Source organism: Sugiyamaella lignohabitans, chromosome A (genome assembly GCF_001640025.1).
Source record: "Sugiyamaella lignohabitans strain CBS 10342 chromosome A, complete sequence".
Lineage (NCBI taxonomy): Eukaryota > Fungi > Ascomycota > Dipodascomycetes > Dipodascales > Trichomonascaceae > Sugiyamaella > Sugiyamaella lignohabitans.
In genome coordinates, this window is record NC_031672.1 from 1,831,273 (window position 1) to 1,846,247 (window position 14,975).

A 14,975-nucleotide genomic window follows, 5' to 3' on the forward strand; every position below is an offset into this window, starting at 1 on the left:
TTACAATTACTTCTCTATCCCGGTCATCTGCCTCCGGCGGCTGGGGCTCCGCCCCAGACCCCATGGCTCCTCTCGCTTCGCTCGAGTCGTGAGTCGACTGTCCCTCAATTTGAATATTCGGATTAGAGCAATTCAGATGTAATTCACAGTCGCTATAATTGGTTCTTCTGTGAAGAATGACTCCGGAGGAGTATAATCAGATTCATGCTTGACCAGTATGGGCAGAGCCCAGTCTGGAAACATGTCAACTGATACTGCTTTCAAACTCGTAGTCAAACTTTCCTGTTTTATGAGCCTCAGATAGTTAAATTTGTGAATGGGGTTCTACACTGAGCAGATTCGCGACCCTATAATTGATTCCATCGAGCCATCCCGAGAGATGGCTGGCCCGGAACCGCGGGTGCAAATACCGCATATTCAGATTTGCAGAATTTATAACTTCATCAACGGCAGAACAGGAAATTATCACCATTAGTTCGCTAGCAAAGTATTGTCAGTATCGTCGAGTCTGATTGGAGTGTTAATTCATAAAATTGTCATTAGGATTTCATAACAGATAGTTAGTTGGTCTTGTGTATGGTATGCATGTAGAAAAGGAACCCATCCCATTTACCTGGTCAAATTCAAAATTGGGGGAAAAAGGAGGCAAAAAATTGATTCTAAGCCAATCTAATCTATTCAGAGCCAGCGTTGCCACCCGAGCCAGCTCCACCCATAAAATTACGGGCCATATCTTGCAAAGAAGGATCAGACATGAGCTCACTCAGGTTTGGCATTTGACCGCTCTGAGCTCTTTCACGCATTCTTTGAAGAGAGGGGTTATTCATGAGTCCAGCAAGAGCAGATGGGTTCGACATGAGGTTTTGTGCCATTTGGCTGATAGTAGGATCACTCATAAGCTGACTGAGATTGGGCATACCGCCGCCACCGCCAAACATATTGCCAAGAGCCGAAAGATCAGGCAGACCACCGGCACCAGCACTGGCACTGGCTCCACCAGCAGAGGCTGTGGCAGCTGATGAGGCATCAACCGATCTTGAATTTGACGTGGAGTCTGAAGATCCGCCAGGAACTGAAGCTTCAAGCTCTTCCTCAACTCTCTTTTTAGCAGTCTCATAACCCTTCTTCATACCATCACTAGGAGAATCACCCTCGCTCTTGATACCGTTAGCATATGCTTCCATAGCACCTTGAGCATCGCCTAGACTATATAAAGCCAGACCAAGTCTAGAATATGCCTTGGAATAGGTGGGATCAATCTCAAGAGCCTTTCTAGCATCATCTGCAGCCTCGGTAGATTTCCTCAGTGAGCTGTAAGCAGCTGATCTGTTTGAAAAATATACCGCATTACGAGGTTCTTTGGCAATTGCTTTAGTATAAGCCTCGACTGCTTCCTCGAATTTCTGTTGAGCCATGAATCGGTTACCTTCAACCTTCAACTTTTGAGCTTCTTTCAAGTCCTCTTCAGAAGGTGTGGATGGAGACGAACTGGACACCGAAACTGAGATAGGTGTTCCATCCTTAGAAGAAGCTGCCGCCGCCACACTGACACCTCCAGGACCTTTATTTGTGCTAGTAGTAGCTGAAACACCTGATTGAAACTTTTCAACAATCGAAGTTAACGACTCATCTCCGAGAAGTTCTTTCTTATCGTCGAGGCTGACGTTAAATACCTCGGAAACGCATTCTAAAGCCACTTGAACTGAATCAGCATCTTCTGAAGAAACTGTGCCATTGGCAATGGACTTTGTCAAAAAATCAAGAATACCAACCGCAACAGTGCGACTCGTTTTGCTGGATGACATCCTGTAATTTCTATATTCTGTATGGATGGAAGGATAAATAACTTGCCAAGTTTTCAAAACGCAGATGTGGTCTATTTTATAGGCACATGCACTTTCCCCCTACCATGCTTCTCAACTGTTCTATTTGATTGGAGTTTAGGGTTTTCCCATCTCTAGTGGCTCTTCACCCCGCAACTTGCATACTCAGGGGGATCAACCTGTAGTCCTGGCGGGGTCTATGAGGGGGGTCTTGGTGGGGCTCCAAGCGGAGGGGTATTCTCTCGAACCAGGGGTAAATTATTTTTTGATGGGTGTTTGCCTCCGGTGGCTGGGGCGTTGCCTCAGACTTCTTTGCTCTTCTCGCTTCGTTCAACTCGGTCGTAAAAGATTATTCGCTTACCCGAGGTAGTCGTATTAATCTCCCTCTGCTATCAACCCAAACATAACCCATTTTCTTTCTCTTTATAGATAGTTATATAAGTGTGTGTTTGGACTTCAAATTCTGATTCTCTTACTTTCGTGAAGGGGATTAAACAGCATTTTTTTGTTAAATTTCTATTTTTTTTTTGGTACCATTTACATATTCTTCAGATTCTCGCTTTGTGATGCTAAACTGACACTCGCATAATTAGCTACTGGTCACTGAAAAGACTTCAATTGATTTCCAAAACTTTTTGCTTTCACGAGAAGGGAAATAACAAATATCAGAACAAAAGAAAATGACTATTAGTGAATATTGGATAAAGAATAAAAGATATAAATAAAATAAAAACTATGGTCGGCTGAGAGACCCATCAAGGACCCAGATAGCTCCGTTATCGACTTGCTTGACTTGAGTAACATTCACGACGATTGGCGACTCTTGGTCCGAGCTTCCAATGGTAACTGTAAAAACTTTGTCATCAGGTGATTCAACAGACTGGCGTTTAACTATCAGGTCATCTCCACTCTCGGCAAGAAGATGAAACTCGTCATCATCAGTAGACAGAATTCGGTCTTTACTGGTGGCATCGTTCTCATCACCACTTCGGACAAGGTTCAAATGGTGGGCAATAAATGACATGACATTATGTCTTGCAATCCTGTCTTTTTCTTCCTCGGGTGTATTATGGTCATTGCTCACAGGAGTGGGGAATTCCCATGGTTTGGATGATAATGATGAAATAGCAGCGTTGGATGGTGCGAGAACCAACGAGAATTCACTGTTATCGTTGAATCGAGCTTCAAGAGAAGCAAAGTCACGAACATATGAGGCGAAAATGGAAATGTCCCGGTTGACTGCTAGCTGCGTTCTCAGCAGAGTAGGTCCGGCTTGAGGTGACTCTCCATTTGGCATGTCTTCAACAATCTGGGGTGTAGGAAAGTCTTGGAACAACAGAGGATGGGCAACAACGTCCTTTTTAGAAGCAGCAGGTTCACTGACTACAAGTGCAGCAGATACAGCGATGGAGAGCAGACCACAAGCAATATATGAAGCACGTTTCATGAGAGCGGTTCAGTAATTAAAGAATCAGTGGCAACACAGGCACTGGTACCAACTATGGTTCAATACCAGAAGTAAGCAACAGTACGTAAAAAAAAAACCCAACTAGTTCAAAACACTAGAAGGAAATAATAAAAAGACAAGTAGTGACTAGAAAGTCGAGAAACAAATTGATATTTCAATAGAAAAAATACCGTCTCGATGATGGAACCTCGAAGTGGGACCTGTCGTGCGGCCAGGTATTTTATTTCAAAGAAAAGGTAGCTGAAATTAGCAGAAATGCGAATCTAACAGCCAGTTTTTGATAAGATAAGCCCAATTAAGCAAACAATTCAACTGAAATGCAGATGATCAAGCGGGTAGAAGCAGCAGGTTTGGTGCGAAGCAGCAAAATCAGGCGGCAGAATTATTATCATTCTCTGCTCATCTGCACCTGATCATCTGCGTCTGTGAACTCTATGCTGCGACTCGGCTGCACCATCCGGCTCCCTACGGAACGACGAGCCGAAGGGTAAGATCATCACGTGACACTATAAACCTGAATCCTTTGAAACTTCGACTCAGATGGTATAGATACTGGTCTATAAATTCATAAATATAAAGAGAAGACTCTAGATATTGAGTATGATAGACTGGAATAACTTATAAGCTCGAGCAGGGTGCACAAAACGGCCTGAGGCGTGATCTTACGCCCGTTATCAGCAGAACGAGACCCACTTATAACCGATTCGGCTCTGAGTGGTCCCCGTCCCAACGCTTGCTTCTCGTACCCACCAAAAAATGTCAAGTATCTTATGAGCCGGTTAGAATCAAAAAAGACGTAATAGGAGATTCAATTGGGTTTAAAAACTAGAACGAGTGTACACTCTTGATACCGTCCAGGAAGGTGGGGCGTGCGGCGCGCGGCGTTGGACCTGTTTCATCGAGGTGCTTGTTTGATAAGGGTATATGATTTTGTTCGGTTTGATTGTGTTATTCTAAACGTTTTGATATTTCTGTTTCTTTTTTGATTTTTTTTGTTGGTAGGTGTGGAGCTCGCGAATAAATGGGCTTAATACGTTGTTAATCGCAGCGACATCCTGTTTAGGGTCCAGATTCGTTTGATTTATTTTCGACTGTGAAAGTTAGTGAAGATAGCAACACGGAAGAGGATAAGCAAGCACGCGAGCAGTAGCGACATTTGGATTTTGAAAGTTTTGTTAATTGGTTGATTTTTTTTGGTTTGATTTGTTCTGTATACGTTGATGAACCTGTTGTTGAATCAGATGTGGGATTTATATTGAAAAAAAAAAATTCTAAATATCATCAATCAAGTTTCAAATATATCGACATGGACCGCAGGCGGATAGCGTTGGGGCTCCAACAAGGGCTTGGTTTCGAGCCAGAATTCAACGGGTTACAAAATACCTCGAGGGGAATGCCAGTTAATGAATCTGGTCAATCTACAAATGCTGTTGGTATGGTTCCATCGGGAAATATTGGTAGCAATGGCCAGTTTTTGAGGAGGTCATCAAGGAAGTCTATGTCTCGTGGCAGCCTTGGCTCAGGATCAGGGGCTGGTTCCGCCGGTAATGGGGTCATAGGACCAAGTAGTTTTGACACTGATCTAAATTTTGCAGACGACGGAATTTACCTCAGTGATTTAGAAATGGCTAATATCACTTCAGAACTAGAAGAAAGTGAGAATCGTCGACAAGCTGGTGTAGGTGTTGGTAGACCCTCTCCGCTCGACCGGAATGGCTTAGAAATGGCAATGAGTCTTGGTCAACAGGGGCCCATAACTCGAGGAAGAGCATCTATCTCTCGATCGAATGCAAATTCTTCTCAATACTTGGATACTACTGGTAGTGGAAGAATGTCCATTGACAGGTTAGAATCACCTGATACTCAACCAGTTACTTCTCAGCCCCTGTGGTCTTTATCATATGATCCTGTTACAACACTTGATAACAGCAGCCGAAGATCATTTGGTCGGACAAGTGATAGCAGTGCTAGTGGCTCGAGAGTGCAACCTATTATCGGCGGCAGTGGTGGTGCTGTTTCTGGCGGCCGTAGTAACTCTGGAGGTGAGAACTTGACCCGTGCGTCTGGAGGAAGTGTTTCTAATACACCTGGTGGTGGCCATGAAACAGATTCGTCAAATGATGAGTTTCTGTCCTTTGCTGGGGAATCTCAGCAGCAACGAAGGTCACTTCTGTTACAGCAACAGATGACTCCTTATGATAACCAGCCTCAACAAATACGTTTTCCCACGTCGAACTCTGTTATGAACTACGACCAACCTAGGGGTCGCTCAAGAGTGAGTAACTCGTCAATGGCCCAACAGCAACAGCAGCAGCAACAGCAGCAACAAAGACAGCAAAATGCTTTACTTCAGCAGCTTGATCCATTACAATCACATATGCCACATCAGTCTTTAACTCAGTCCCATCTACAAAACCAGAACCAGAGGATTGTTCAACCACAGTACCAACGAGTTCAACCTTTAATATCTGTGCCTGTAAGGTCGTCATCTGTTGATTCCCGAAATCAGAGACCTCATAATATGATATCAGCTGGTCATATCCACCAGCGACAACCTAGATACCCTTCTCATCCTCACACTGAGCAACACTCCCACTCGACTCCATATTATGACAGGGAAGGATCTGGGTCTGGCGACGAGCAAACCCAGCAAGTTCGCCCCGAAGACCCTATTTCTATTAGACGGAAAAAGTACAAGCCCAAGTCATCTATACCTCCGGATCTTAGTAGCTCGAACTATGCTGAACAATGTGCAGCAGCAGCCATCTCTTCACGACTTAATCCCTACCGATTACATGTTGATGAGTATAATATTCTGCGATCTCATTTGAGCTACGTACATGTCACTACTTATCTGAACATTCGTAATGGAATCCTTCGATTATGGCTTTCGAACCCAATTGTCAAGGTGACTATGTTCGAGGCAGCAGGATGCGCGAGAGATGAGCGATTTTATGGACTTGCTGAATTTGCGTATGAATGGCTCGTTCGAAATGGCTATATTAATTTTGGCTGTTTAGAGTACCCACTAAGTAACATCGAGCAATCTGTGGACTACGAACATCCTTTGAAACCTCGACCTACCATTGTTATTATTGGAGCGGGTATTGCTGGTTTAGGATGTGCTCGCCAGCTTGATAGTTTGCTTAATAGATACGCTCAGAACTTCACTGGTGAGTACGAAGACATCCCTCGAATTATTGTGTTAGAAGGTAGAAGACGAATCGGAGGGCGTATATACTCCGCCCCACTTAAAAGCGATCATAATTGCATGGTTGATCTCGGCGCACAAATTATCATGGGTTATGGTGATGGTAACCCACTTGGAGTTCTAGTTCGTCGGCAGCTGGGTCTTCCTATTCTGCCAATGGACCCACCTTCCGGTTTATGCGACAGTGTCAACAATGAACAGGTACCTGAAGAAATAGAAGACAGAGCCCATAGATTATACGGGCATTTGCTAAAAAAGATGGCTCAGTTCAAGAACGGTATGCCTGAACCAAGTACTGTTCAGGGTGATGAGGTACTGATGAATGCAGCTAAGGACCCTAGTACCCGAGACGAATTCCAGGAAAGCCAAACAATTGCAAAATTAGAGGAAAACGGCGAATTACCTAAACCATATGAGGATCCTGGATTTATTGACGAGGGCAGTAAATATGGAACTGATGAACAAGAAACACAGGAAGAGTTCAAATTTCTAAAAAGCATTGGAATTGATTCAAAAAAGATATCATCTCGCAAGACGATTCATGTTGCACCTGAACCTCAAGGCGAAATGTACCCGTCTCTCGGTGAGACTTTGACTGGTCTCCTTGGTCAACTCAACGAACTGGCTCAACTGACTCCTCAAGATATCCGTCTTGTTAATTGGTATCTCGCTAATCTCGAATACTCTACAGGAACTAATTTGAATAATTTGAGTCTTTCCAGTTGGAATCAAGACGATGGACATGATTTTTCGGGCCGCCACTCGGTGATTCGTAACGGATACATGTCTCTTCCGCGTGGTCTATACGTTTACCCAGAGAAACTTGACGTAAGATTTAAAACCAGTGTGAAAGTGATTGAGTATCATGACGACTACTCAGATGTGTTCTTGGAAAATGGTGAAAAGATTCAAGCTGACAGAGTTATTGTAACTGTGCCGCTAGGTATTTTAAAGGATAGAACGATCCAGTTTATTCCAGACTTGCCTCAATGGAAAACTGATAGTATTGAGCGATTGGGATTTGGTGTTACAAACAAGGTATGTATACTGAAAGAAGGAATCAAGATTGGAAGTAAACGATACTAACAGAATTACAGGTGTGTTTGGTATTTGATGAAGCGTTTTGGGACGAGTCGAGAGATATATTTTGCGTTGCACAAGGACCAGAGACTCTTGATAGCATGAATCAAGAAGACTTTGAAAATATCAGAGGAGAATTTTATATGTTCTGGAATTGCTCGAAGGCTGTAGGTAAGCCATGTTTGGTTGGTCTACTCACGGGAAACGCTGCAGTTGCAGCGACCAATGAGCCTGATGATATCATAGTAGAAAAAGCCCGAGCAGCTGCTAGTCGTTTGGCATCCAAAGCTTATCGGGGATCAGTAAAAATCGTGGAATCGGTAGTTACGAGATGGCAAATTGATCAGTTTTCTCGTGGATCCTATTCTTATGTTGGATTGGAAGCTACTGGTGCTGATTTCGATGTCTTGGCTAGACCTATTGGCCACTCTTTGTTTTTTGCAGGTGAAGCTACTTGTCGTACTCACCCTGGTACTGTACATGGTGCATATATTTCTGGATTAAGAGCTGCTAGTGAGACATTAACAAGTCTAATCGGTGAGATTGAAATTCCTTATCCATTGATTCCATCTAAGGACGGATCAGGCAGTAGAAGTCACTATGCTACAGCTGCGTCAAGTCAAGTTGGCTCATCAATGGTGACTCCAATTCCACCTATATCTAAGAACCTGTCGCCTTTAGGCCCCCAATATGGAATCAGAAGTGGCGGAGATCATAATCACCACTCATCATCATTAAGAAGTTCAACTGTTCCAGACTTGCCACATAGTGATGTTCCTCATGACGAGTACTACGACGACAGTAGTGACAGCGGTGCTCCCAGCAAACATGTGGACCATAGTAAGCTTGACCTAGTGGAAAGTGCTTTAATGAAACTGCGCGAAGAAAGAATAAGCCACGACAACGAAAGAATGCGCCATGATTTGGTCATGGAGCTCGGGGAGAGACCTGTTAAGCCAGAAAGACTTGGCGCTAATCCGTTCTTGATTTTCCAAAAGGATTTTTGGGAAAAATGCCGTCAGGAAACCGATCTTGCTAAGCAGAAAGCTAGCGGTGATGCCAATGCCAAAGCAGCACGTAACGAGGTTCGCGCTGCTCTGGGTAAGATGTGGAGAGAATTTCCCGAGGAAAAGAAAATCCCTTATCTGGAAGCAACTAAAAATATTAAGGACGAGAACAATAAAAAGTCCGATGAGTTCCGTAAAAAGCTACGACAATATGATTCTGAGGCAGAGGATTTCCGTCGTAGATGGAAGGAAGAGAATGCCACTGAGCCGTCAAGTGAAGAACGAAGATTGGAACGCATTTTGGACGATGCTAATTATCATAACCGCACTAAAAAGAGGAAGCGATAATAAGTTCTTACCTTATTTCTACCCTGTATAATTACTAATTAATTTATTTCATTTATCATTCTTCAGTAATTACCACGATCAGTTGGTCAGAAACATTGATGTGACAATCTATTTATTTAACGTTTGCTAGACTATCTTATAGTATTTAACACGAATTATTGACATGCGCACAATCTTACCAGGCAATAGTGGTCTTGTCAAAGTTGTAGAACTTACCGTTGTCCTCCTTGGTCAAACCCTCAGCAAGCTTAACAATAGCTTCGGCACTTTGGTCGGGAGTGATAAGAACATTCTTAACGAGATGGTCAGCAACACCGGGGTTAACCTTTCTAATGGTTTCAACCAAACCATTACCCAACTCGCTGCTGACCAAACCAGGGTGGAAGGGAACGACAATGAAATTCTGCTCAGCGAGTTCAACACTAAGCTCCTTAGCAGTGTAGTTAAGTGCAGCCTTTGATTGACCATAAGCGTTGCTGCTGACAGTCTCAAGGTAGTCTCCCTTGGATCCAAGAGTACTGCTGGTAAAGAGAACCTTACGAGTAGAGCGCTTGAGCAACAAAGGATAGAAAGCATTGAACAGAAGAATTGGGCCAAGAACATTAATTTTGTAAAGGCTGGTCCAATTAGCCACAGGAGTATCAATCACAGTACCCAAAGTCTCACCAGCACCAGCGTTGGCAATCAAAACATCAACACCATCAGCGACTTTCGAGACTTCATTGGCGAAAGTAGCAGCATCGCTTTCGACAGTGGCATCGTACTTGAAGAGATGAACGTTGTTGTGAGTCTTGATCCACTCTTGAAGTTCAGTTGCTTGCTCAACATTACGAGCAGATGCAATGACAACGTTATTGGAGGAAGAAGAGAGCTTCTTAACGACAGCAAGGCCAATGCCTCTATTACCACCGGAAACAACGTATACTGTAGACATAGTGTAAAAGTTAATTAGTCGAGATTGTATCAATTAACGAGGATGATTGTGATGAGAACGAAGATGGTGAATAGGTCAGGGAATGCTCCATTTTATAGTGTTTTGCAAAGCAAGGCGTCAAAAAACTGCTCTTCTACAGACTTCTTCTCCGCGGACAAAATTCTATCAAGCAAGAACATGCTATTGATTGGAAACGGAAAATGAATGTCAAGCTGTGCATGCCCTTGTTTACTTTTTATTTAAAGTTGCATTACACGTCCGCGGGTTAACACGGCTGGCTAGCCTTAATAGGCAATAATTTACCTATCGGCGATGAAAATAGGATGATAATTCGCTGACCATAGCTTGCTAAGGAATTCGGTTATTGATTATAAATTTAGTTACTAGCCTGATGAAGCGTTTGTAGGCGGGGTAGAGGTGGCATTCGTAGATTACTAAGAGACGGGGGCGCTGACGTCAGACAACTAAACACACGTTTACGGTTAGAAGGATCTAATGGAACACTCATACCTAAGCAGTGTGTAAGCGATTTAAATTAGAGCCTATACACGAGATTACCAGAAGGGTTATGAACTATCGTAATCATCCCAAGTCGCCACAAAAGGATTATCATCCTACCATACCCACAACAGATTAGAGTGATTTTAGAGCAGCTACAAAAATTTTTGCTTTCGCTCCCTAACATAGCTAGATTCCGATACTAATTTACCGCAGACTTACCTTACCTTAATAGTACTACAATGCTGTGCTGCAAGAGTGGTGATGACTATAGTCTAATAAACACGTATGTCCGCCAGCTCAACAATCTCTTGACATTTTGAGCCTTGCCAAATCACTCGTAAAAAACATGTGAATTTGATACTGATTCTCTTGAAAACAAAACATTTATTGAAAATTAAAAATACCTTATTCTAAATTACTCGTAGAACAAGCAGGATCTGGAAAAAGTACAAAATCAGATAATAACACGACTACCACTCGATAGGGGTCTTATCATAGTTGTAGAATTTACCATTATCCTCCTTGGTCAATCCATCAGCAAGCTTTGCAATGGCATTGGCACTTTCTTCAGTACTGATCAAAATACTGTTGAAGAACTTTCCAATATCAGGGTTTGTCTTGTTCACGACCTCCACAAGTCCGTTGCCAAGATCACTGGCAACCAAACCAGGGTGGAAAGGAACGATAATGAAGTCCTGGGAGGCCAACTCAACGCTAAGTTCCTTGGCAGTGTAGTTGAGAGCAGCTTTGGATTGACCATAGGCATTGCTGCTAACAGGAATGTAACTACCTTTGGATCCAAGGGCAGTACTAGTGAACAAGACCTTACGAGTAGAACGCTTCAGCAACAATGGATAAAACGCATTGAAAAGAAGAATAGGACCAAGCGTATTAAGTTGATAGAGACTAAGCCAGTTGGCGGTAGGGGTTTCAACTACAGGTCCAAGCGTTTCTCCAGCTCCAGAATTGGCAATCAAAACATCAACACCATCGGAAATCTTAGAGACCTCTCTTGCAAGCTCCGCAGCATCAGTTTCTACGGTAGCATCATATTTGAAAACGTGAACATTGCTGTGTGATTTGACCCAATTTTGCAACTCTGTAGCTTGATCGGGCTTTCTGGCAGTGGTGATAACAATATTGGTAGGGACAGAGGAGAGCTTCTTGACTACTGCAAGACCAATACCCCTATTACCACCGGAAATAACATAGACTGTAGACATAGTAGATGGAAGCTTAGATGAAATGTTTCTAGTGTTTCTTCGAAAGACGCTTTTAATTGCTGATGAGAATGAAGGCATTTCAGGAAGTTTGCTGAGTATTTATAGTTAATCTTCGTGGAAAAGTTTATAGAGTAATAGAATTGATCACAAATACAACTGCAAAGCCGGGGTATTTAATAATCAATAAATTTCGCCAAAATATGACAAACTTTGTTCATAGGGCCCTGGGTTTCTTTTCTTTTTGCTTAAAGTTGCATGCGCCCGCGGTGATGCACGGCTCTTTGCACTATGAAAATAAACAAACGAGTTCGTAGATAGTGTTTTGTGGTTACGTTCGAAAGATTACGAGATACTTGTCAAGCGTGAGATTGATGACGTCCAATCTTGCCACTCTTAGTCAGATAGGGCAGTGTTTTGGATTAGTAAGTAATTTTTTGATAAATTAATAATCTGATAGCAAAATTCGATGAAGTAGTTTTTAATTTCGATATTTTAGCTACGCTACAAAAAACTTCGTATCCGCGGAGATGAAAACATATCAAATCATGATCAGGTAAGCAAAACGCCCCCGTCTTAGAAGCTCTCAACTTGGGGCCAACTGGGGTCAAACTAATTCCCCCAGGCTTGACATGCGAGTCCAAACTCAATAGTTCAAGTAGTAAACATGTTTAAAATATAATAATAAATTAAATAATGCAAATTATAAATTAGTCGTTAAATCATTAATCAGAGTCCTCATCATCATTCGACATGTCAATGTCAGAATCAGACTCATCAGAATCAGTATCGTTTTCGGCTTCATCGTCTTCATCACTGCTACCATCAGAAAAGTCTTCTGCAACCTCTTCCCACTCTACATATAATCCATCTAGGTAGTGACGAGCCTTAGGCAACATAAGAGGATCAAACGGAAAGTAGCCTTCAAGAGCAACAAACTCTTGGCTCTTTGTCCAAAAAGTATTACCAGCCCCGAAATAAGAATTGGAACTATAGTTACTAAGGGGACTTGGGAGAGCACCGCTATCACTGATGTTGCCGCTACTGATACTGCTTGAAGATCTGAACCCACCTAATCTGTTCTGTTCTATAATAGTGAAACAGTAGGCGGCATTCTCTTTTTGAGCAATCTGTGCAAACATAGCAACAACAGTGTGTTTACAATAACGAAGAGGATTGAACTTGGTAAGAATGACTCTTTGGAAAAGATGATCCAAATCACACTCCCATTCTGAAGAAGGAGAAACAGCCCGTTTCGTGGAGGGAGCTGGAGTGGCAACAGAGGAGCTTTCTACATCATCAGTTTTGCGCAAAATAGAATGGCGAAAGCAGAAAATGTAGAACAGGGCCTGGCTTACTGAGTAGAACATTTTGAATCTACCCATTCCTCCCACGGCGTTGTCAACTTCTATTTCTCTTTCACGTATGTATCTGTCTAACCAGCCAGTCAAGAAAGAGACCACAAAGATGATCTGTGCTCTTGAAAGACCCTTGGCACGAGCAATGAAAGATGAAATGTATTGCATGGCCTTTTGACGTCTCTCGACATTTTCCGAAGGAGACAAAGCCAGCTCAATCATAGACACAAGGAAAGCATCAAGAAGGTCTGGATGAGCATGGCAAGTACGAAAGATAATGTACTGTACAGATCTTGTACGATGGGTTGAAAGAATAAAGGCTTTGAAAAGATCTACAAGTGTGGTGAATAGCTGAACAGTTTGTGGGGAATTGAGCTTCTCTGCATTAAACTTAGTATCAAGATAGTCGAATAAAAGTGTAATTATTGAGTCAAGCTTACGCTTAAGGCTCTTGACATCAGTAGTGATATGGTCTTCAACATCGTATTCCGACATATCAGACGCATTATCATCCCAGTCATCACCGTCATCCTCATCATCACTAGACTCTTCTTCAAGCTTAACGGCCAATTCACTTGTATAGCTAGTACCGTTTTCATCCTTATCTTGATCGAGATCAACATCATCGTCATCATCATATTCATCATCATCGTCATCTATGTCGTCGTCTTCATCTTCCAATTCTTCATACAGCTCAACATCAAGTTGGACAGTTCTCTCAAAAATCAGGGCCCACACTGATCTTTCGAGTTCGTCACAATATTCAACAGTTTTAAGTAAATTCTTCACATAGCAGACTAAATGCTTGCTAGTGTCTGACTTGTGAGGAAAGTTTTTAATAAATATACCGCTCACGGTGCTAGATGCAGTGGGAATAATTTTTAGGATGTAACTAAGCACAGAATGATGGGCAGTGGTTTCCTTCATAGTAAACTCAGAAATAACTTTATTGGCCACTTCGGTCCACCATTTAGGAATGGAACTGACTAGTACACCTAGAAACCGCACATAAGCACTAACAAAGTCGGCATTTTTGTTTGTCCATTTCATTTTTAGAATGGCATTGATCAAAGGTGCACATGAAGGAGAATCCAATCTGGAAACTTCGCTCGTTAAAGCTTTCACCAAATAAAGAGACTTTTCAGGAGTTAATGATTCACTAGAGTTACTAGGAATCTCCAACTGAGCAACCAAATGGTTAATGGGGTTTGCATTTTTGTGAAACGTAAGCTGGTCCAAGGCATCTTGAACTCGAGCCTTGTAGACCGTTTCCGAGAAGTTCAGGTTGTTCGACGACATTAAAGAGCCATCACTACCAATCGAGGAAGATTTCTTCAAAGCAGACTTTATCGTTTTAATCGAAGGGGACGAAGCCCTAGAAAGAGGCGGAGTTGGGGTACGATTGCTATTCGAGTCGATTACCGTCATTGAGGGGACAACAGCAGGCATTTTTAAGGGCACATTAGCTGCAAAATGATAAAAAACAGAATATAAAAGTAGACAGCACTAAACAGTCATCAAATCGAACAATCCAGAAAGTGTATTGATTGTTCTGATAAGGGGGCTTGCAAACCTCTTTGGTACGATCCAGTCGTACAAAGTATACCCTAGATAAGCCAAATACTAAGTATAAATATAATCTAACTGGTGAGAAAGAGTGAAACCAAAACCTTGATACCAGATTTCGGACCAACTGCTCAAACTCTCTACACCGTATACAGCACACCTCGTAAACAATGCTCGGTGTACTACCACAATCAACAAATGAAATTCTAATTTTCTGTAAATCGGGTGGATACCAAAGAGAAGTATCGTTTACTTCCAAAAAACAACGGACTTTTTAGTGTGTTGAACAGAATCCAGTTGTTCGTTGAAGGATACCCAAAAGTAGTTGTGTGTCGAAAGTTAATATAATACGCTACTGTGGAAAATTTGGAGGGGCTAAGAAAAAAAAAAAAAAAAGACGGTACCCCAACCCTTATACATAATAGATGCATATCCCACACGAGAGATTGCCATACAAGG

At 42.4% G+C, this 14,975-nt stretch overlaps 7 protein-coding genes across 7 annotated transcripts; 2 read left to right on the top strand and 5 right to left on the bottom strand.

Annotated features, from left to right (window-relative positions):
- Positions 1–674: 674 nt before the first annotated feature.
- On the bottom strand, positions 675–1,805 carry SGT2 (Sgt2p; the record flags this gene model as incomplete). Its single annotated transcript, XM_018882518.1, has 1 exon — positions 675–1,805. One exon carries the CDS (start codon positions 1,803–1,805, stop codon positions 675–677), a length of 1,131 nt encoding a protein of 376 aa, XP_018734798.1.
- A 751-nt stretch (positions 1,806–2,556) lies between these two features.
- AWJ20_572 (uncharacterized protein) lies at positions 2,557–3,270 on the bottom strand (the record flags this gene model as incomplete). Its single annotated transcript, XM_018882519.1, has 1 exon — positions 2,557–3,270. One exon carries the CDS (start codon positions 3,268–3,270, stop codon positions 2,557–2,559), a length of 714 nt encoding a protein of 237 aa, XP_018734799.1.
- Positions 3,271–4,597: 1,327 nt separating this feature from the next.
- AWJ20_573 (uncharacterized protein) lies at positions 4,598–7,588 on the top strand (the record flags this gene model as incomplete). Its single annotated transcript, XM_018882520.1, has 1 exon — positions 4,598–7,588. The coding sequence occupies one exon, from the start codon at positions 4,598–4,600 to the stop codon at positions 7,586–7,588; it is 2,991 nt and encodes a 996-aa protein (XP_018734800.1).
- Positions 7,589–7,683: 95 nt separating this feature from the next.
- Positions 7,684–8,937, top strand: AWJ20_574 (uncharacterized protein; the record flags this gene model as incomplete). Its single annotated transcript, XM_018882521.1, has 1 exon — positions 7,684–8,937. The coding sequence occupies one exon, from the start codon at positions 7,684–7,686 to the stop codon at positions 8,935–8,937; it is 1,254 nt and encodes a 417-aa protein (XP_018734801.1).
- Positions 8,938–9,112: 175 nt separating this feature from the next.
- Positions 9,113–9,871, bottom strand: AWJ20_575 (uncharacterized protein; the record flags this gene model as incomplete). The annotated part of the gene is made up of 1 exon (XM_018882522.1): positions 9,113–9,871. The coding sequence occupies one exon, from the start codon at positions 9,869–9,871 to the stop codon at positions 9,113–9,115; it is 759 nt and encodes a 252-aa protein (XP_018734802.1).
- Positions 9,872–10,842: 971 nt separating this feature from the next.
- On the bottom strand, positions 10,843–11,673 carry AWJ20_576 (uncharacterized protein; the record flags this gene model as incomplete). The annotated part of the gene is made up of 1 exon (XM_018882523.1): positions 10,843–11,673. The coding sequence occupies one exon, from the start codon at positions 11,671–11,673 to the stop codon at positions 10,843–10,845; it is 831 nt and encodes a 276-aa protein (XP_018734803.1).
- Positions 11,674–12,317: 644 nt separating this feature from the next.
- On the bottom strand, positions 12,318–14,399 carry RRN3 (Rrn3p; the record flags this gene model as incomplete). Its single annotated transcript, XM_018882524.1, has 1 exon — positions 12,318–14,399. The coding sequence occupies one exon, from the start codon at positions 14,397–14,399 to the stop codon at positions 12,318–12,320; it is 2,082 nt and encodes a 693-aa protein (XP_018734804.1).
- Between the last annotated feature and the right edge of the window lie 576 nt (positions 14,400–14,975).